At 35.4% G+C, this 21,959-nt stretch overlaps 7 protein-coding genes across 7 annotated transcripts; 1 reads left to right on the forward strand and 6 right to left on the reverse strand.

Moving 5' to 3' along the window:
* Positions 1-311: 311 nt before the first annotated feature.
* RHIMIDRAFT_205864 (WD40 repeat-like protein) lies at positions 312-1,269 on the reverse strand (the record flags this gene model as incomplete). The annotated part of the gene is made up of 2 exons (XM_023606858.1): positions 312-1,125; positions 1,181-1,269. Coding segments are annotated over 2 exons (903 nt in total), but the record flags the coding sequence as incomplete, so codon positions are not given.
* A 1,010-nt stretch (positions 1,270-2,279) lies between these two features.
* On the reverse strand, positions 2,280-3,318 carry RHIMIDRAFT_205932 (NAD(P)-binding protein; the record flags this gene model as incomplete). The annotated part of the gene is made up of 6 exons (XM_023606863.1): positions 2,280-2,597; positions 2,649-2,730; positions 2,782-2,905; positions 2,954-3,131; positions 3,179-3,229; positions 3,283-3,318. 6 exons carry the CDS (start codon positions 3,316-3,318, stop codon positions 2,280-2,282), a joined length of 789 nt encoding a protein of 262 aa, XP_023463778.1.
* A 36-nt stretch (positions 3,319-3,354) lies between these two features.
* On the reverse strand, positions 3,355-3,948 carry RHIMIDRAFT_42347 (uncharacterized protein). The gene is made up of 2 exons (XM_023615234.1): positions 3,598-3,948; positions 3,355-3,547 (listed from the first exon to the last, which is right to left on the reverse strand). Exons 1-2 carry the CDS (start codon positions 3,852-3,854, stop codon positions 3,454-3,456), a joined length of 351 nt encoding a protein of 116 aa, XP_023463779.1. The 5' UTR covers positions 3,855-3,948; the 3' UTR covers positions 3,355-3,453.
* A 37-nt stretch (positions 3,949-3,985) lies between these two features.
* RHIMIDRAFT_42331 (uncharacterized protein) lies at positions 3,986-4,415 on the reverse strand. The gene is made up of 2 exons (XM_023615233.1): positions 4,294-4,415; positions 3,986-4,242 (listed from the first exon to the last, which is right to left on the reverse strand). The coding sequence occupies exons 1-2, from the start codon at positions 4,369-4,371 to the stop codon at positions 4,117-4,119; spliced, it is 204 nt and encodes a 67-aa protein (XP_023463780.1). The 5' UTR covers positions 4,372-4,415; the 3' UTR covers positions 3,986-4,116.
* A 1,181-nt stretch (positions 4,416-5,596) lies between these two features.
* On the reverse strand, positions 5,597-7,815 carry RHIMIDRAFT_294013 (uncharacterized protein; the record flags this gene model as incomplete). The annotated part of the gene is made up of 7 exons (XM_023614048.1): positions 5,597-6,020; positions 6,076-6,418; positions 6,477-6,570; positions 6,608-6,879; positions 7,129-7,379; positions 7,440-7,487; positions 7,635-7,815. 7 exons carry the CDS (start codon positions 7,813-7,815, stop codon positions 5,773-5,775), a joined length of 1,437 nt encoding a protein of 478 aa, XP_023463781.1. The 3' UTR covers positions 5,597-5,772.
* Positions 7,816-13,657: 5,842 nt separating this feature from the next.
* Positions 13,658-14,118, reverse strand: RHIMIDRAFT_42363 (uncharacterized protein). Its single transcript, XM_023615235.1, has one exon. The coding sequence runs from the start codon at positions 14,045-14,047 to the stop codon at positions 13,775-13,777; it is 273 nt and encodes a 90-aa protein (XP_023463782.1). The 5' UTR covers positions 14,048-14,118; the 3' UTR covers positions 13,658-13,774.
* Positions 14,119-21,352: 7,234 nt separating this feature from the next.
* On the forward strand, positions 21,353-21,877 carry RHIMIDRAFT_205937 (NAD(P)-binding protein; the record flags this gene model as incomplete). The annotated part of the gene is made up of 3 exons (XM_023606865.1): positions 21,353-21,453; positions 21,501-21,540; positions 21,593-21,877. The coding sequence occupies 3 exons, from the start codon at positions 21,353-21,355 to the stop codon at positions 21,875-21,877; spliced, it is 426 nt and encodes a 141-aa protein (XP_023463783.1).
* Between the last annotated feature and the right edge of the window lie 82 nt (positions 21,878-21,959).

Raw genomic sequence — 21,959 nt, forward strand, 5'->3', positions numbered from 1 at the left:
AAGTAGTTCATAATTTTGTATGGTTACCTCTAGACTTGTCTTTATATTTCAATGAGGCTTCTTGTACATATTTGCTGTATCTGTCATAGAGACAACAAGGTATAGAAAAGTCATTTGAGCTACTGCAACTCAGTACATGTACTGAATAACATATCCCTCCTCCCCTCTCTTTCACTTCTACTAAAGCATATACAAAATAAAATAATCCCTTTCTTGGTCGCTAAGGGTACATCAAAGCCAAACATCAATTCGGTTTGCACTATTTTACAATGAACCTCTTATTTATTAAAAACGGGGAATGACTCTGCTATTTAGAGAGTACGGGTGACTTGCCAGACACGGATGATGTTATCAGAGTAACCAGAGAAAAGAGTGGCGCCATCAGCACTCCAAGCAACAGACAAACATTCGGGATCAGGGTTCTTTCTCTTACCCAATTGAGCAAATTCAGGACGAAGCTCGTCAACGATGGACTTGGTCTCGAGATCCCAGATCTTGATACCGTTAGCTGTGGCAGCACAGAGCCAGTAGCGGTTAGGAGAGAAAGTAAGAGCGTTGACAGGAGCGTTGGCTTCGAGAGAGTAAAGGTGCTTGGCATCACTAAGATCCCAGAGCATGACAACACCATCCTTACCGGCAGAAGCACAGAGAGAGCCATCAGGAGAGATAGTGACTGTGTTGACATTACCATTGTGGCCAATGAAGTTGGTACGAAGCTTCAACTTGGTAAGATCCCAAACCTTGACGATCTTGTCCCAACCACCAGAGACGATGAGAGGAGTAGCAGGGTTAGGAGAGAAGCGGACACAAGAGACCCATTCGGTGTGACCATCTTCGGTGATGTTGTACTTGCACTCACCAAGGGTATTCCAGAGCTTGATGGACTTATCACGAGAGCCGGAAACGATTTGACGGTTATCGGCAGAGAAAGAGACGGAAAGAACATCGTTGGTGTGGCCAACAAAACGACGAGTGGTCTTTCCGGTGTTCAAGTCCCAGAGACGAAGAGTGTGATCCCAAGAAGCAGATAAAGCAAATTGACCATCAGAAGAGATGGCAATATCTTCAACAAAGTGGGAGTGGCCGACAAGGGACTTACGAGGGACACCATAGTTGACTTCATCTCTAATTATGTGTCAATCATTCATTTCTCATCCATTTTTAATCCACATGTTTATACCTGGTAAGTTGCCAGACGATGACGGTCTTATCACGAGAAGCTGACAAAACCATATCGGGTGCCTCAGAGGTGGTGGCAATAGCAGTAACTATGAATCGTCTTTATATCTTCATTACTACTGATAAAGTAAATCATCGAAGCACTTACCCCAGTTGCCGTGGCCTATTTGGTTTTTTTTGTTAGTAATTCAAGTATAATGTGTGTGTATTTGTGTTTGTTGAACAATGACAAGAAGGAGCGATGGATGGATGACTAAAATTGAATTAATCTGCTCTTAATGTATAAATTATGCGGTCATATTCCCTGCCATGTATATAATCCATACAGCATCCAATATTATCCATCCGTCATCTATCATCCATCCTGTATCGTTCAACAATATGCTTTACACACCTTCAAGTGTTCCGCGGAGAGTAAGAGTATCCATGTTGTCAGTAAGAAAAGAGAAGGATCCTTGATGGTGCCAAGGGGATCAGTATGCTTGACTCCCTTCAAAGCGGACAATTAAAAATTGACAGGTTCAAGCCAATCACGGGAACTCTAGTCTACACTTTATTCACTGATAGAAAAATGATAATTTCAAAACAACAAACAATAATAAAAGAGAGTTCATCAGAAGCAAAAGAATGAGATATAAAAGAACTGCTTAGTAAATCAGTTACATGGTAATTATAAGTGTTGGCCGCATTATACAAGTCTGTTTTCTTCTCTCAAAAAGACAAAATCCACTGTTTTTTAAATGATAAAGAAAAGGCTAATAGCCAACTAAAGTGTTGATCGTTACTGATATTTTATTGTACGCCGGTGATTTCTGAAAAAAGTATATACTTGGAATTTTCATAAATACATGAGTTTCGTCCCTTTGGCTTTACTGATAGTATATCTTATGTATATATCACTATATCTTTTATTCAATGACATAATGGGCCTGGCAAAGGAAAGGGCTTACCATACACTAGAAATAAGGTAAATTGTACTTTTAATAAGAAAGATGGATAGATCTTTACATATTATTTGATTATACATTTTGAAGGCTTTTTATTAACTAAAGGTTACAATTCCATGTTGCACGTCTATGATAACCAAATGAAAGGCTATGTTACATCCTAGAAGCAGCAAGAGCAGCGCCGTCAACAGTAATCGTGGCACCATTTGTGTACTGTCCAGCTCTAGAAGACAAGTAGATACATGTACCAGCAATATCCTCTGGTGAGCCAATTCTACCGGCAGGAATGGAAGCAACGATCTGTTTATGAAATTTATCTAATGTAGCCTTCATCATCTTGGATTGAAAGGCACCAGGAGCAACTACATTGACACGTACATTTTTACGACCTAGTTTTCCAGCCATATGGCGTGACATATGATGAAGGCCACCTTTTGAAGCTGAATACGCGTATGTTTCTTGTGGAGGTGACTAATATAAAAAGAGATAAGGAAAAATCCAATAGGTCATTGTCTGACTTACCCTCTCGCCGTCAATAGATCCAATGTTGATGACTGAGCTAGTATTATCTGGTGCAGCCTTTGCTGTCAAAAGTGGAAGACAGCTAATAAAAAGATTTAACACATCATCTTTTAAACCATATTATCGAACGTACGCCTGAGTTAAAGTAAAGATACGCTTTAGATTCAAGCTTATGACCTTCTCAAAAGCTTCATCAGGGAACTTCTCAAAAGACTCGCTCCAATTTGCACCTGCATTATTGACTAGCACGTCAAGATCTATAATACGTCAATGGTTGTTCATAGTTGTCTAAAGGTATTATTTACGATCTTCTGCTTTTGAAATCTCGGCAACTAAGCGTTTAATCTCATCAATATGCTGTAAGTTGGCAGGGATGGCAATGCACTGTCCAGGGCCCTTGGCTGTTAGTTCTTTTGCGACTTTATAACAGACATCAGCGGAACGGCTTGTAATGTATACTTTTGCTCCAGCAGATACAAATCCCTATATTTCATCTAGTTTACCCTACCTACATTATATCTTTAACTTACAGTGGCAATCATTTCGCCGATTCCTCTTGAGCCTCCGGTAACTAAAACAACCTAATGCTCTTATTTTGTATTATGGCCCACAAGAAGCAAAAGCTGTCCCTTACCTTATCCTTTACAGAAAACAAATTTGAAAAATCCATCTTTTAAAGAAAACAAAAACAAAAAAAGAGAGAAAGAAAAATCCTAGATTGTGTTTATTTGGCTTTTTTTTTGGAACTGCAGTCGTGATTCATAGTAGTCCAATAACTTAAAACGGAATAAGCAATTAGTTGGAGTCAGCATAATTCCCACACAAAATAATGACTTACCAATTTAGGGCACTTTTGCTTGATGGATGCAGTCGTATAAAGTGCCAATACACCATCCTTCCTATGTATGATTTTAGTATGAGTGTAAAGAACTAATGTTCTTGTTTATACCATCGAATTAAAGCTTCAAGTTCGCGCTTTCTTCCTCTTTGAACTTTAATGAGACTGTCAATGTCCTTAGCCCAATCCCAGTCACGTCTGTAATCAGGATCAGTTACAATGTCATCTTCTTCGTAATCATCTGAATCTTCCTCTTCAGCACTTGCGATTTGTTTTGTCTCAGACATCTCAACGTCTTGCTTTTCAGGTTTAGTCTCCTTTGGTATTTGTTTTTTTACTTCTTCAACTTCAGTTTCCTCAGGCTCCATAAGAGGAGAATGCGTTTCACTGACTGACTCACTTTTTTCTTCCTTTTCTTTCTTCTTTTGGGTATTTTGTTTATGATCAGAGGTTGTATCAACCGTTTTCTTTCTCTTGTTGGTTGCCTCAGGTGAATTTTGTCTTTGCCGCTTCAAGGGCGTGATCTCCTTTTTAGCTGTAACTGATCTCTTTTTACCTAAGATCTTGTCGCGTTCTTCCAAACCACCGTGTGTGTTCCAATATTGCTTGACAAGCTCTTCAGCATTGGTACTATAAAAAGAGGTTACTTATGAAAAAGTAAAAGTAATCAACTATGTACACTGCTGAGCTTGGCTCCCATGTGTTATCTTTGGAAGAGTAGCCTTTCCATTTGATGAAATATTCAATTCGTTTTTTCTAATCAAGTAGTTAAAATGAAATTCTTGAGCTTTCATAGATCATACATACAGCTCTGCCAGCTATACGGTGATTGACAATTTTCTCAACTTCATATTCTTCAGGTTCTTCTTTTTTAGCCTTTCTCATTAGTTGTAGTTTTTGTTTTTCGCAAATATGCTTATGAGCAAAAGTGATAAACACCAAAATCCAGATATGCGAATTGGTGGAGCAATGATGTCATAATCCGAGGACGTGGCTGACTTGCCCCGGAAAAGCATAAGTCTTTGCTGTTTTTTAAAAGTCAGGTCTTTTTTTGAAAGGTGCCACATGAATAAGACTGCTTTTATGCAGTCACTTGCAGGTACGAAATAAGCACAATTTACTCTAAAAAATAAGGCTACTTTTACTTTTCTTTCTAACAACATAAAATGCCATATTTAACTTTATCTTTAAAAGAAAAAATTGTTAATAGACGTCGCGATGGCGTTTCGACAGCACAAATTGCCATTGACGAGAACATTTCAGAAAGATCTGTACGTCGAGTTTATCAGCAATGGAAGAAAAATGGAACAGTAGAGATAAAACCTAAGCCTGGAAGACCGTCTCTTTTCAATGATAGAAAAAGAAGAGAGCTAGAAAGGATTATACGTGCAAATCACCATGCTCCACTTAACGAAATCAGACAATTAATTAGCACGAAAGCCTCTGAAAAAACAATTCGCAGGGAACTGAGAAAGCTTGGCTAAGCTTCTCGTGTGGCTGTTAAGAAGCCATTCTTGGATGAAAAGCAGCAAAATGAAAGGTATATCTTTGCCAAAAATCATGCCTACTGGACAGTAGACGACTGGCGAAAGGTAAACTGGATGGACGAATCGAGCTTTGAAATCGGCAAGCTGTCCTCACAGTTTAGAGTTTGGCGTAAGATGCTGGAAAAATTCAAAAAAGAATGCCTAGATCCAACCTTCAAAGTGGCAGAACTTCAATCATAGTTTGGGGCGCCATAGCTGATGAAAAGAAATTGAAGAGCGAAAATTGCCGCAGAATGGAGGAAAGCAAAGAATATAAAGATGTCCTGGCTAGCACAATCACCGGATTTAAACCCAATCGAAAATCTGTGGAGCATTATGAAGAAGAGGGTTAACACTGTATGCCCTCATGCCAAAATCCCACAAGCCATGGAAGTTGTTTTGAAGAGTGCTTGGAGGGAGATTACCCCGGAAACGATGCCGAAGAGGACCAAAGATGTCGCAAAGGCTCGTAGTGGACCCACCAAATATTAAATCAATAAAAATCCCAAAAATTGCTTTACAATTCTCTCTTTTTTTTTTTTCCTACTTACTTGACTGACCTTTCTCCATCGCTTCTCTTGTAACTGCAACAAAGGTACAAAAGGATCGCTTTTTTTACTGTTTAGTTTTTGATAGCAACAAAAAACAGACATTTAAAAACGATAACTGTTTTTGGGGGTACTGTGCATGGCTTAGAAATGGGAAACACTACTTGCATGAAGAAATTCATGCTACAAAATATTAAGAAAATATTTTCTATTTATCTTTGTCTTTCTAAATGAATGCTTAATGGTAACTCTTCCACTTGGTTACTTCTTAATACAACTTCTCTAGAAAGCTGTTCAACTTGAAGCTTCCACGAACTGGTAACTTCGTCGGGCCTTAGATTCTCTACAACTTCTTTCAGCATCTTCAACTTTTGCACCATATCTTCTTGCTCTCTTTGCAGTTCATGTTCAGGTTCAAGCTGCAACCCTTCAGTGCTTGATACTTCAGTATAAGTTGAGCCTTTAAAAAGAAAAGCGTTAGAATTTTCTTTTTCACGAGCATTTACATTTATCACCTCTCCAAACATCATATTCAGTACAACGTCCCAGAAGTAACATATACTTGCAAGCCCTGTTTTGGTATCGAAATTCTGGGCAACTACAAAACTTTACCGTACCATTTTCAACACGAACTTCATAAGATTCGCCCTCATTGTTGAACGACTGAGCATTATGCAGGCTAGCTTTTTCCACTTCAGAAATCATGTCCATTGCCACATGGATGCTGACCTCTTCAGTTTCAAGCTCCCTTCTTCTTGCTTCCCTTTCTCCAGGTTCCATTCTTCCAAGATTCATTTTGATACGATTTATGTTGCTCAGAAAGTCTTCTTCAATGTCATTGTCAGAATATACACCAGCCTGTCAACTCTTCTATTTCTTCTTTGCAAATAACTAGTCTTGAGCTGATTGTACCAACTTTCAACGTAGTTATTTGTTTCCATGTTGGTATATCTGCCTGGTTAATAGGCTCTTCTCCACTTAATGAATCTGTTGTTATCCAAATAGCTGTTCTTGAAATAGAGCATGAATACTGGGTATATGCTGAACTCTTGAACGAATTGGTTGAGATTTCCGGTATATTCAGCTCTGCTGTTCTCCCACATCATCCCTTTCAGCTGTGAGATAACTGCCTGATGCGCTCTTTTGTTATCTGGTAGGCTTTCAAGCACAAGTTTGGTTCGTACTTGCTGTGATATTGCTCTCAGTGCATGAAAAAGACACCATTGAATGTTGACAGATGGAAATATACTGCGAATCGCATTTTCTTCCACGTTACACGTGTCAATCGTAATTTTTTCAGGAGAAAGTCTGGCAGAATGCTTTAAGTGGTAGAGTCAGTGAGTTACAAGCAAGAAAGATCTATCAATAGTGAAGAGGTATGCAATAAGACAGCCAGTCCCAGTTTCTGTATGCCTGATTACCAAAGTATACAACAGACCATCTTTAAATGCAGTTGTATTATGCGTTGCATCCAAAGAAAAATCCTTCGTTTCGGTTAAAAGAAATGCTTGTCAAGCTGAACAGAATCCAAAAGGGAATGAACTGTCATAGTCATTGTCAATGTATACATTGTAATTCTTTGATTCCAAGTGGTTCAACCATAGTTTGACAGAGGCTTTCTGATCGTCATGCCTCTTGTAAGCCTTTTCAAATACCTTTCTGAAGACGTTGTACACATCTTCACTGTGAACAAGGTTACTCCTGTGGAGAATGCTTACCGCAGCTTCATTTTGAGAGCGAAATGCTCTATGCATAGCAAAACGTACGCTTCTCATATTATATTCTTCTTGGAATCGCTGAAAGATGGCTTCTTTGACATCTACAGACAGAAAAAGGTACTGAAAATCCTCTGCAGAGCTGAATACGTGACAGTAGTTACCATTCATCGTGATACCCACTTCTTCAGAGTTGCTAAAATAGCAAGTTGCTATCAAACGAGCCTTGCATCCGATCTTACTTTTTTTTTTTTTTTTTTTTTTTGCAAGGCTCTTTGAACCGTCATAGCGTGTCACTTGCTTCTATATATGATGACATTCATACAGACTTCTTCAAAGATAGTCTGCACGTGGTCTACCTCTGGTTCCATCCAACTCTTGATCCGTGATATTATTTCTAGTTATCTTCCTAATAACCCACTTGGCACCAAATTTAACTGTGTGACTCTCAATAACTTGCTTGTACAGAGCGATATCCATAATTTGAAACTCACGCACAGGACTGTAAGCAGCAATGTTAATTTCAGATGAAAAGTTCATTTTTTAAAAAGATAGAAAAAGAGAGAATAGTATAGCTATAAAATAAGAATCAATATTGTGTTTATTGTATTAGTATTTGTTTTAAAGGAGCAGAATATCGGTGACTAACAACTTAGATTATTGAGAAGGACTAATATAGTTCGAAAAAGGAACTCAAAGTTTAAAACTATTACAAAAGCAGTATTTTTCGTTGGGTATTTACGTGCATGCTAATTTTTTCGTGCATATAAGAAATGAAATATCACTATTTTCTTGTATGAATACTTTCTTTAATCAGTTTGAATTTGTTGATATCATTACGAGAAAAAATTTATTATTTTGATTATCTATATAAAAGGCTATGGTCGGGTGATCCCAGAGCAATACGCGTTGACTCATACATTGATGAAAGCGATGGTCATTGTAGCTTTCTAAATTGTTTACCAAAAGCAATTAGATACCAATGCTTCAGCTCAATCTGGCTTAAATATAACATAGTTGGCTTGAGATTGTCTAGTGTTTCAGCTCTAGATGGCAAAAGCAACATGTTTCCAGCTGTTTCTGAATAAACTGCCACCGCACGATTATAAAAATTGGCAGCAATTTGTGGGCAATCAATTGAATCGAACCAACAATTCATCGGCACAACATCTCCAAAATTAGTCAGCACATTATCAACCGCTCATCTATTCTGCCTATTTTTCTAATTGTTAGCTACAAGTTAACTGAAAATGAATACGCATGGGAATATACTTTTATATATGCCTTCTTTATGGCGTCGATATCACCCCAGCATCTTCTTCTTCACTCGTATGCGCAGGCTTTCATCTCCATGAATCGCGTAGGCAATGCAGCAGAAGCTACAGTTACCGTCACTGATTGGATCAAGAATAAGCTCCATTTTCTTTTTTTGTTTGTCTTTGATGCATAAGTAACTTATCGGCTTAATAACTACTTTAAAGCAGCGATTTGCGAAAAAGCTACAGTTACTATGTTTGTCTGCATAAGTATAATTTTCGTTTTACAGTTCTTCTTCTTTTTTATTTTGAGCTTCTTCTCTCGCTTTAAATTTTCTTTTTTAACTCCTACTTTTTCTGTTCCTTCTAAGAGTATTTCTTTTCTTTTTGTGCCTTTAGGTCGGGCTTTTTGTTTTTCTGTGGTTGCTGGTGGCAAGGTATGGTTTAGGTTCTTTGCTTTAACAATAGTGTTCAATTGATTCACTTTTTCTATTAATTCGAGCTTATCTTGGTTAGATGCCAAAGAATCGAATGTTTGCATCAGAGAAGCGATTACTAGCTATATTGAAGGCTGCATGATTTCTTCTAGTACCTCATTGACTATTTCAATATGTTAATCAATGTTAGTTACACTCTTATATATATTATATGGCTTACAGGCTTGAGTTATTCGTACTCTTCATCGTCACTAAATTCTCTCTTCAAGCTGGAAGCCTTCTTGCTTTTACTCTTCTTATAAAATCCATCTTTCAGGGAATACTGCTTCATGTCTGCAGCAACTTCATCCAAGGACCCTTTTTTATTTGCTTTGAACTCTATTTCTTGAAACTTGACTGTATTTCGAGCTTGATAAGCTCAGGTTTAACATGGCTGCCTTCTGTTACGCATTTCAACAAGTTTATCTCGACGTTTCTTTGCAAGTGGATGTAGCATAATTTATTCAATATACTGGGAACACGGTTGAAATGGCCGACCGTAAAGCCCTTCCATTGTCTGTTATAATGACAGAGGGAAGTGGTATCTTTCCTCTAAGGTGTTCAGGCCATACAGCATTCTTTAAGCACCGAAACATCCATTCAAAGCTCAATTCTTTTTCTTCGCTTATCCAAGCACCAGCGATCTCGAAGTACGCAATGAGATGCGCTTTAAGTACAAGATGCTGCCCGTTCTAACAATGTTTAGAAAAACTAGTTAGTGCAAGTTGGTTTTGTAAGTAGCATCGATCATTATGCTCTCTGGCATACGATACGCCTTAAGGATGGTACCTTCATGACAAAAAATACCATACAAATACATACAGCACTTCCAGTTGTATAATTTACAGCATAATTCTTTTCTTATTAGCCAATGATGTAACCAAACATTTATTTTCCCTTTTCAGACTTGAAAAAGGCATATTGCTTATTCTCTAAGTCTTTCTTGATTATATTAGTGCCTCCTGTTGTAATCAACAATAGAATTTAGCAAATCAAAGAACAAATCCACTATTTAGATCACCAACGATAACTGTCGTGTTTGACTATGTCTAATACTAATCTTTACGTGTGAGATTACATTTGACTTAATTGCATGTACCTTAATTAGTACTCCGACCTCTTTTAAAGCAATCTAATTTCTTTTTGCTATAAGCTCTTCCTGAAGAATTATTGAATAGGTTGATTTTAAATGAAATATGATTAAATAATAATTTCCAAGTATACCTTTTTATTTTTTTTAAAATAAGAAGTGAAGAAATATATATATTATTAATACAGAGTAGCAATATACATCACATCGTAGCACGTACTATCAGTATAATGCCACTCTATCCACAGGCTCTTTTATACAATGTAATTTGGACTGGTACTGTACAAATTATGATAAACTCTTTGAATGCTCTATAAGCCATCATCAGTGCCAAATACAACATTTTCTCACTTTTAATAAAAGGATAAAACAGAGACTCACCACTTCTTTCCTTTTATTCTACATATTACCGAGTACTAACAGCAACAACTACAACTACAGCCAGTGCGATAGGACAATACTCTCAACAGATAAAACAAACAAGGAAATATTTTGAAATGCTTTATTAGGAGAAAGTTAGACGAAGAACAAATTATATGGAATAAAAGGTTCTATTTATACTTTTTGAGATACACGATTTTTAGGGAGATCTTTTATCGAGTTAATACTGCTCGTTGGTTAATTCACGATATATAGATGATGATTAAACTTTGGATGCTGAGAATAACGCGATCTCATGTAGATATGTATTATCTAAAAATTTCATTTGATAAGAAAGTACTTTGTTAATTCAGTCGACATATCATCATGTGCCTGACCAATCGTTAAAGATAGATATGAAACCTAGGCATTGAGGAGAGATACTGATCCGAGGAACCTTTACAAGTCTTTTTATAGAATAAAATAGTATGAAGGTTTATCGTCATAAATGAAGAAAAGCTCTATTATAGAGTCTGTAGATTGTTGGGTTCTCTTTATATCTCAATGCAACTTAATGTCAACCATTGGATTTATTCAAGCTAAGACTTCTACTACAATTAATTCATATAAAGAGTATTTATTCCTTATTACATAATTCAATGGCAGATCATGGGTAAACCTTGTCCTAATGGATGTTGCTGCTTAAGCTTTATAGCATAATTTATTCTATATTATGTCTAGCTTATAACACCGTTGACTTTGATCAAGGAAAGAAAGTGATGGTAAAAATAAAGAGTAGCCCTTTTCATAACCCCACTTCTAAAAATACACATAGGACCGCTATTCATCCTATGGATCGTATATTTCAACAAAGGGTGGTTGTATTCTATAAAGCGTGCAATTTATGCTGACAAACACCGGTAATGCAAAAAAAGTAAAAGTATACAAAGAGGAACATCTTTTCTTTCTGTAATAAAACATATATCTTTTAGAAGAGAGTAAAATAAAAGAATAGAAATGATATTTGGCATTTATAGTGTTGGTTTGGTCCATCTCTTGTGATCCTGTGCTGACGATGCATACATGCATAAAGATGGCCTGATATTTTAGAAGGGCATCTGAAATGCTTATTTTATGTATAAACTGACTGTATTATAACCAGTGAGTAGGATATATTTGTTACTTTCCTTACTGTTGGCTTTGTCGTATTTGAAGAGATACACTATACAATACAGCTACACTGAAGTCTATATTTAACACTTTCAGTAACTTGATAAACATTAAAATACAGACAATAGAGTTTACTCTTGAAGTGTCATACAATCTAGTGAAGGTACACCGTTTACAGGCTATTTCCTATAATTATGTTGTGATAAGTTAACTGATGATAACCTTTATTGAATACATATGTTATTACATATTTGATAAACATCAATAAAGAAGCCCATCCAATATAATACTAGACAGTAAAGCGTGATACAATACTTGATGACATCAAGCCTTGTGTGAGAGTAGCTAACTCAGATAAGACCTAGGACAGTTGATATCATATAAAGTGTTGTTACGAATTATCGCCTAGCTAAATGCTATATATGGAGTAATGGATATATAGTGGGTTCAGTACACGTATATGTAGGGTGTAAGGTTCCACAAACAAGTAATAATAGATGAAGTATTTGGGTAAATAGACAAAATGATTAACGAGACTAAAAGTAAGTTGTCCTTTATTGAATGAAATACGGAAGTTTATTTATACTTTTTCTAATGATCGGATATAGTTATCTCAGCTATGATGATTACCAATATTTAGGGTGATGTTGACAGGACAATAGCGATGTATGACGAGCTGTTGTCTAAATAATAAATTTTTCTTAGATTTATAACTGTCACAGTGATAAATATTCACACGTGGGCGAGAGTTCTCAATTTATAAATAGATATCATCTATCTTGATTCTAATTGAACTATTTAATTGTTCTTTATGTGTAATGGCTTATTGATATGCCATTTATTAATCCAAATACCACAATAGGTGTTTTGGTCACTGTTCCTTAACTTGAGATAAATGTAGGTTCAGGGATTTTATAAAGAAAAAGCTGGATCTATATGTTATCGAACATCAACTGTTCTTTTCTGACGTGTTTGCTGAGATAATAATTATAATAACTCGAGTATAATTTTACAGTAGAGCATACATTCTACTTTACATTCCTCTATCGCATCTGATAAGAATAACTTATAATAACAACTATAGTAGTTACTGTATAACAATAATAATATATACTTAAATAATGTCAGTGACGACAATAATATAAATAGCAGTCTGTTGAATACGAAGTATCAATTAAAAAGAATAAAGACTAGAATTAACCAGACTAAAAGATATATCTTGATTGACTTTATTAAAGACAAGTATTTATACTAAATGTGAGATACTCTTCAACTGAGATCGTAAAACTTTTCATAGAGGCTTACGAATGGCAATTGAGGCAATGAGAAAGCTAGGACGAACGGGTGTCTTTGATAAGACGATGATCCCTAATAACAATGATGGATCAGAGTTATTGGATACGCGTACCTTAAAATGCAGTTGCTGATAATCAGCTTAAATAATGATCCGCACAGTTGTTTCAAAGTAACAAGCTGAAATCGAATAATTGCCAGTTATTGTTTCATATGTGGTTAATAGTTGATCCACTAAGTATGAATACAACACAGTCATAGATTCTCTACCCAAGTAAACTCTCACACAAACTTAATTTAATAATATTCAGCTCTTCTTAATAAAGAATCTAATTCGCAAGTCATCGACTTAATAGCCTTTTTTTAATAACACTAAAGCTGAATACAGCAATCACAACCATAAACCTATTGTCAATGTTCGCTTCAGTGATTGTCCCTATGATGCTCTAAATGTATATTAGTTGCCATGACCCATGGTAGCATACATAGTGAAGCCCCCAGGGAAAATTAGCGTACTTGTGGAGTTTGCTTCTGTCGATCATATAGGTAGGCGAACAAAGGACCCCAAGCGTCCCTTAAAAGTGTCGTTGTGTTATTTCAAACGCCGATCCACCCTATAACTCTGTTGGTCATACGTCACACACATTTACAAATGTTGTCAGTACCATTTATCTGTACTCTTTATCACCAAAGTTGTCACTTTATTATCTTTCTTTCCTTCTTTTCCCTTCTTTCCCCTTCATTATGTGCCCTTTTCCATCACTGAATAATAACAGCCTTGACAATGCCAGCAAGTGCAATTCAATTGATGCAAGGTCAGTCATTGTTAGTGTTGCAAGGTGGTGCCTATGTGCTTAGAGACCTATCAGGGGATATATTAACGCGTAGATATACTCCAACAGAGTTGAAATTAATATCCATGAATGAAAAAATCCCTGAGCAGGAAGTTTATGAAATACAAGCAATTGTTCAACATAGACTAAATAAAAACCAACACTTATGAATATAAAGTACGTTGGAAAGGCTACATACCTGAAGATGATACATGGGAACCCTATAAAAATTTCCAGAATCTTAGGATCATTACTGACTATTACAAAAGAATCGGTCAGGATGAACCAACCCATAAACAAACAAAAAACAAAAAAAAAAAAAAAAAAAAAAAAAAAAAAAAAAAAAAAAACAAAAGAAAAGTTACTAAATAGCTGATCACTTAAAAAAAAAATAATACAAACATCCTCTAGTCTATATATTAAAAACTAGAATACTATGATTAAAAATACCATGGCATATAATCCCCATTATATGGCAATAATGCATTTAAAATATACATCTGTAGTCAAATAATCAACTACGTAGTAAAAAACAAACAAAAACAAATTACATTTGACAGATCAAATCATGGTATTACTAAAATGCATAAACGCATAAATCTATGGATGCAATTATCAGATTCAAAAATAATAATCAGATAAAAGACGTCTAGTAGATTGGAAGGGGGTGATGTAGTATCCACGCTACTATTCAGTGCTTAAATACAATGTCTAGTATTGAACCTAATGTTGCTAAGATCTGTTACACCTTAATCAAGTATAGTCAACTCAGCTTAAATATCTCAGCTTCTTAATATATAATTATAGATTGTGCTATCATCCCTTTTCTTTTTATTCTATTTTGAATGAAGATACAACACAGTCTCATCGTATTTTCTACTTTGTTAAAGTCCATCCAAAATCCAAACACAATAAGGAATTCTTCCATATATGACCTATCATATGCAAGCTTATTTTTAGAGCGTTGTTACATTACTTAATTAAACGTCTGTGCTCTAACTTCCAGGTCAACGGTTCCTTATTCGACAAGACATTGTCAGATCATGTACTGATAAGGTTAATTCTTATGTGAATGAAAAAATAGAAGAGGTTCGAATCTTCTAGTGTTTTTGCAAGTAATGAACAATTTCTGTACAAAAGAAAGAGTTAATCTTTATTTAAAACAATGCAGTATTTATGAAATCTCGTAGTCGATGTCCCGCTATGATCACATGTGGTAAAGTAATATCGATCTTCAACTAAATGTAACGACGATAACATATATGTTACACACCGTAACAGTACCATCTCATTAACAAGGCACCTCGAACATACATCGAACCAATATTTAATACTAGTTAGGTTCTTCCCAGTTATTCCCATTGTAGCTGGACGCCTAGGTACGCTTACGATATCCAATTATCATTATTGATTGTAGATGTTAAAAAGTATAAATACCATTGTTTTATCCATCGTACATAAAGATATCATATGTTTCAGTCTCACTGACTTATTGTCCTTTTTCCTATTCTTTTTCTTATTACTAGTTTTTGTCTCTTACCTTTGTATCGGGCAAAATGCTCGCTCTTCTGAAAAAATACAAATAATGTTTTACTGAAAATACTGGTCTGGGAGAGGATAAGCCCTGGATTTGCTCATACAATTGAATCGGAAAACCCAAATGCTACGGTACACACAAAACCCTATCGATTAATATGGGAAGAGGATGAGCATTTAAAGCAAGAAATTACAGATATGCTAAATAATGGGTTGATTTATCCTTCCCAAGGCAAATGGACTAGTCCAGTATTCTTTATATTCAAGAAGGATAAGGGTCTACGTCTTGTTGATTTCCACAAATTGAACCAAAATACAAAAAAGACTGTATTTCCGTTACCTCATATAAATGACGATATAATCTTATAATAAAAGAAATAAAAGCACCAAGAGAAAGCATGTTGAGATACTTTTTATTCTTCCAAGAAAATAAGACCACTGACAATGACATGTAATAAGAGGAACTATTTATACTTTTTCAGTCTCCAAGAGTTGAGGAAAGAGTCACTAGATCTTCTTCTGCTAACTGGTTTAGTGTTGAGCTATTTGTTTAATTTGGGGACAACTTTATTCATGCTAGGTTGGTTATCATTTATCCGTCTAGATTTATATTATAAAATATAATCCCTTGATCATAGAAAACTTCTTTTCTTAGAGTTCTTCTTTTAGATGGCACTTGTATTTGTTCCTGACCAATTGTTGATCTGAGACCTGAAAACTAGATACAAGCAGGAGAGTATTTATTCCAAGGAACCTTATTTAAACTTTTAATGCAGTAAGCGTTACCTTTCTATTTCAGTTCTATTGTTATATTATTGTGAGGATTTATTTTATCTTATTGTATTAATTGATTCTCTACTTGTCTCAATGCAGCTTTACTGTCACATTGAATCATAACTGTTTTAATGCAAAGACTATAAAGTTTATTCACCATTCGTAAGTCAGTATTTATTCCTTATTATGCAATTCATTATTAGATCTGAAGTAAACCTTGCCTGCATGAGTGATGCTGTTTAAGCTTTATTGCATAATTTATTATTTATTATGCCTAGCTTATAACAAATGAATTACTCGACTCCTTTGACGGCACTACCGTCTTCTCTACACTTGATGCAGCCTCTGGTTATTAGCAAATACCCCTCGCGGAAGAATCTATAGAAAAGACTGGTTTTATTACTAAGATGGGAACTTACGAATTTCTTGTTATGCCGTTTGATTTAGCCACTGCAACGAATACGTATGAGCAAATGATAATCTCACTACTCAGTCCATATATAGGTAAATTTGTTTTAGTATTCATAGATGTGATATCATTATATTTTCCAAAAATCACGAAGAACACTTCGAACATATCGAGAAGGTTTTTAAAATATGCTCTGCTACCAAGTTAAAATTGAAAAGAGCCAAATGTAATTTCCTGCAAGACAAGGTAGAGTATCTGGGCTATGTGATATTTAAAGACGGCATTGCTCTTAATGGACGAAACATGAGTAAGATATTAGAAATGCGAGCTCCTGAGAACATCGCAGAAGTAAGACCACTATTGAGAACCACGAATTATTACAGGAGGTTTATTCCTTATTATGATGACTTGATGGAACCTATTACCAAACTGCTAAAGAATTATAAATTTAACTGGGGAAATAGTCCAGAAGAATCTCTGTCGAAGGTGAAACTGGCCATGACAAATTCTCCTCTCCTAATCTGTCCAGACAATAGTCAGGTGCAGATACTAACCACTGATGCTTCTGGTGTAGACCTTGGTGCCATTCTTTCACAATTTCCGGATGGCAGTGAAAGCAATGAAAAGGTAATAGCTTATGCGTCTAAATCACTCACTGAAGGTCAAAAAAGATGGGCAACGGTGCATTCCGAAATTTATGCGATTATATGGGGTGTTAAATGCTTCAGACATTATTTAGCAGGTAACAGAGAATTCATTTTATATATTGACATTTCTGCAGTCAAATTTATCCTTGACAATGAGAGGACGAATCCCAAGCTCAGTCACTGATCTGCTGCGCTGATGGAATACAATTTTACAATTAAACGTCGATCGGGAAAGAGAAATCCTGCGACGCATTATCTCGATTTATATAGATATCAGATTATTACTAATATTATTTAACATAGAAATGGAGGTTGGGAGGGTTTAATTGACAAAGTATAAAAAAAAGAGACAAAAAAATATATATGAAAGAATTAAAATTAAAAAAAAAACATATAAATATAATAATAAAGGGAAGAAATATAAAAAAACCATGTAAAAAAAATATATATATACATTTTTATAAAAAAAAATTACTATTACGACTTGTCATCTTATTTGTGCTTTACTATTATCATCAATCTATTATTATCTACCTTAAACTATCAATCGAATCAAACATGGAATATTCACAATACGTCATGTTATATATCTACTTAACCCAAGGAACATATCCTTCTGACAACACCAAAGAAAAGAACAAGCAAATATACTTTCAATCAAGGAAATATCTGGCTCACAAAGGAAAGCTCTATAGAAAGCTTAAGGCAGGAGACAACCAAGAAGAAGCCAAATATATCGTGGGTAAAGAAATCTTGCACGACGTAAATATAGAAGATATCACCCTGCAGATACATAATGAAGGTCATTTCGGTATCAAAAATACTTGGAAAAGGACCTCTTTGCTATACGAGGGTAAGCACATATTTGAGAAGGTGGCCGAACTAGTAAAATCCTGTAATCTGTGCCAAAAACATTAAATCATATCCAAGAAAAAAACTATCAAAATGAAATACATACCGACTCCATCGATTCCCTTCTATATGGTAGGACTGGATGCTGTTGAACTAATGAAGACTACTCCTAATGGTAACAAGTATATATTAGTTTGTATTGATTATTTGACACGATAGCCAATTGCTGCACTATGTAAAGACATTACCGCTAAATCCGCAGAAAAGTTCCTATTGAATAATGTCTTCCAACATTTTGGGATCCCCACATACTTGTTGACCGATCGAGGTACCTCCTTCAAAGCGGAATACTTGGGCCATGTCTTAAAAAAATTAGAATGCAAGCATCTCATTACAACTACCTATCGACCTCAATCAAATAGTATGGTAGAGAGGCTAAATCAAACGCTCGTGCAGACTATATTCAAGATAAGAAGAAACAGTAATGTTAAAAAACCATGGGGTTCCTACATTTCAAGTGCTTTATGGTATATTAGGACAATGACCAATGATTCGACCGATTATTCTCCTTCCATGTTATTGCGTGGCTTCGAATTGCGTACACCTGCTCTATGGTTATCACCTACTGAAAGATTAACATTCTCAAATACAGGAAATCTGATTAAATCGAGAACCTTATATATAGAAAAGGTGCTCAAAGAAATACAACAAGAAGCTGTAACTAACTCTATGGACATGAAAAAGAAAATGAAAGAAAGGTACGACAAGGATGTAACTGAAAGCAAGCAATATCGCATTGAGGACAAAGTTTTGATAAAAATCACGCCCCTAAAAGCAAATTTGATGAAAAGTGATTTTGTCCGATGGAAATTGTGAAGATCAATAAGAACTTGACATACTATCTGATGAGTATTAATGCAAGAAGAATAGAAGAACCTGTCAGCGAAAATTACCTCGTTCCATACAGACAACCTTGAAACTAAATGCACGACTAGTGGAAGAATACTGTTACGGCGTGTAACACATACGCTATTGTCGTTATATTTAGTTGAAGATCAATACAACCTTACCACCTGTAACTATAGTGGGATACCAACTATTTGAAGCCTCATAAATATTGCATTATTTTAAATTAAATAAAAGGGGACTCTTTCTTTTATACAGAAATTGGTCATTGCTTGCAAAAATACTGGAAGATTCGAGCCTCTTCTATTTTCCTATTCACTAAGAATTAATCTTATCAATAGCTATAAGAGAAACACAGTCAAGCTTTTTGAGTTTTTTGCGTATGGTGTCCTCACAAGCCTTAGAGCTGATCAGCAGTCTAATTTCTTTAAGTGAAGCACGACCGTTTGCATGTATAGCTCTTGACAGCTTTCTTCTTCTCCTATCGTTGAAAATAGGCGGCCTTTCAGACTTGAATTTCGTCTCTATAGTTTCATTTTTTTTTTTTTTCATGGTTGATATATTCAAGGTACAGATCTATCTGGAATGTTTTCCTCAATGGCAATCTGTGCTGCTGAAATGTTATCACGACATCTAATACCAATTTTTTCTTTTAAAGACAAAATTAAATAAGGCATTTTATATAGTCATACGAGAAAAGTGTATGAAAGAAAGGTAAAAACAGTCTATTTATGAAGCATCTTTCAAAAAAAAAAATCCCCCCGACTTTTGCAAAATGGTCACTATCTTTTGGAGGGTACTGCACAGTTATTGATGTATTATCTCTTAATTTGATTTCACCATTACTAATATAAATATTGTATCAGCGGCCTATCTATCAAAGTCCTATGTAAATACATATGATACAGTTACGCAAGACGAAATATATCTTTGTGCTGATATAAATGCTCATCCCAATTATTCAAGCAGCTGTTATCTATTTACCAAGTGGAGAAGAGGACAATTACAGAATATATAACCTTTGTATAAAGTACTATATGAGTTCTGAAGAATAAAAAACTCATGAAAATAAGCGATAATTTATTAATACAAAATCAGCATCTTAGTTAGATCGGGATTAAATAGAGATACAAGAGCGTACACAATAATCATTACATGTAGATGCAGGAGTTTCCGACTCCTTAAAGGCTGCCTAATGCGTAACGTGACTATTGACCATTGCGGTTTTGCCCAGGGATGTAAACGCTGGTAGCCTTGAGTCACAGATGATTCTGACGGAAAAAATATAAAATAAGTGTTCATATTCATCTTTTCCTTTCTTTCTCTTTATTCGTGAGCTAAGAGAGGGGTTTACAACGATTGGGTCACTCAGTCTAATCCCTGGCCAAGTTTAACTGTAGTACCGTTGGCGGCCGATGTTAAGGCAGGGGAATAAATATGGCAATACTTCCGCGCGGTCATTCCTGGAAACATTGCTTACTTGCAAATGATGTCTAAATGTGCCTTTTTCTTATTATAGAATGGATGTAAATGAAAGAAATAATTAAGCACTTATGATCACGAGTAATAAGCCATGCGTTCCAGTCTAATCCTCCTTTTGTATAATGGTAGTCAGCAAGTGGATACTCGATTTAGTTGTATTTCAAACTATCGCTGTCCCTCAACAATGTTCTCTAAAGTTGAAAATGTGGATCTATTCATGATGTTCATAGTTGAAAAATATGTCTTGACAATATATCGACAGCATACTTTTATTCTGCAAAAGCCTTCAGTCATATTCCACGGCTGTGGACATTTATACAATACATTGAGAGCATTTCTTCACAGAATAAATAAGTGTACTTTTTTAACTGCCATTTGTGCGAATATTTTGATACCATGGAATTTCAAGAGTAATTCAAAGTAATAATGAGGCTAAATTGAAGATGATCTAATGTATAAATCAATAAAGACCTTTTGGACATTTATTGTCAAATAGATTCAACATGGCTTTATCAAGAAAACTATTCTTTAAAGAAGATAGTATTGATTGAAATCACTGTTTACACATGACACAATTGGCGCTTCAAAATTTAGACAACCAAGACTCGCTTGTGCAAGAGAGAAGGAAAGAACATTTATACCAGTTTGCCATAATGACGTTGATTATTTCCTCTCGAGCATCAAGTGTTATCAAATAATCCAAGCCGTAAAAAGCTTTGATGAATGTATGGCGTCGCTCTATTCTTCTGCAACACAATACACGCGTCTTTTCGAGCAATTGTATATGGACATTGCCTTATTACCTTGCATTTAAATATTGTTTGCTTCATAAAAGATAGAAAGGAGAACAAGCTACTTATTCTAATAATTAAGGTAGAATAAATTCAAGTTGAGATGAGTGTTTTTCTTCTGTGTTCAATCTTGATTCTGGAAGATATAAAAATAATTTCCCTTTTTTTTTCCCATCTGTGTATTTATCATTATTCAGCACTCATGTCCAACTCGATTGCTCAACAATTCATAAAAAACCCTCATTTCGTAGTAGTCGGTGCTAGCCCTGATCGCCAAAAGTTTGGCAACCGTATCTTGCGCTGGTAATTTGACTGTTAAATAAAGACTAGATAACTTAATGTTTATAAAGGTATCAAGCGAATGGACTTGATGTGACTCCTATTCACCCAGTAAGCAATCTCTTTGTTCATGCAATAAAAAATCAAGCTTATCATCATATAGAAAGAAAGCATGATTGAAGGATTGAATGCATTGAACAGCATACACCAAGTCTCTGTCCCTCAACAAACATCTATATCCATCGTCACTCCACCCAAAGTAACATTACAAGTGTTGCAAGATGCTAAACAATTAGGTTTCAAGTATGTATGGATTCAACCTGGCGCAGAAGATAATGCTGTCAAAGAATACGTGGCGCAAAATAGTGATCTTAAAGTCATTCTTGGTGGACCCTGTCTTCTGGTAGATGGCCCTTCCCTCATAAAGACTAGAGAGGGTCGCTTGTAAGAAAGAAATAAAGCCTATTTAAACCCCGACCGGACAAAAATGTTGAGTTATTCTCATGAGCTTACCATAAAAAAAATAACAA

The sequence above is a fragment of the Rhizopus microsporus genome, assembly GCF_002708625.1.
Source record: "Rhizopus microsporus ATCC 52813 unplaced genomic scaffold scaffold_15, whole genome shotgun sequence".
NCBI classification, from domain to species: Eukaryota; Fungi; Mucoromycota; class Mucoromycetes; order Mucorales; family Rhizopodaceae; genus Rhizopus; species Rhizopus microsporus.

What these genes read in the sequence shown, in the direction of transcription:
- RHIMIDRAFT_42347 (XM_023615234.1), bottom strand. Translation starts at nt 3,854, where the DNA reads ATGGAGCCTGAGGAAACTGAAGTTGAAGAAGTAAAAAAACAAATACCA. An exon ending in CTTGAAGCTTTAATTCGATG is followed by an intron (nt 3,548 to 3,597) that starts GTATAAACAAGA and finishes AATCATACATAG; the next exon opens with GAAGGATGGTGTATTGGCAC.
- RHIMIDRAFT_42363 (XM_023615235.1), bottom strand. Translation starts at nt 14,047, where the DNA reads ATGGGTTGGTTCATCCTGACCGATTCTTTTGTAATAGTCAGTAATGAT.
- RHIMIDRAFT_42331 (XM_023615233.1), bottom strand. Translation starts at nt 4,371, where the DNA reads ATGAGAAAGGCTAAAAAAGAAGAACCTGAAGAATATGAAGTTGAGAAA. An exon ending in ACCGTATAGCTGGCAGAGCT is followed by an intron (nt 4,243 to 4,293) that starts GTATGTATGATC and finishes CTACTTGATTAG; the next exon opens with AAAAAACGAATTGAATATTT.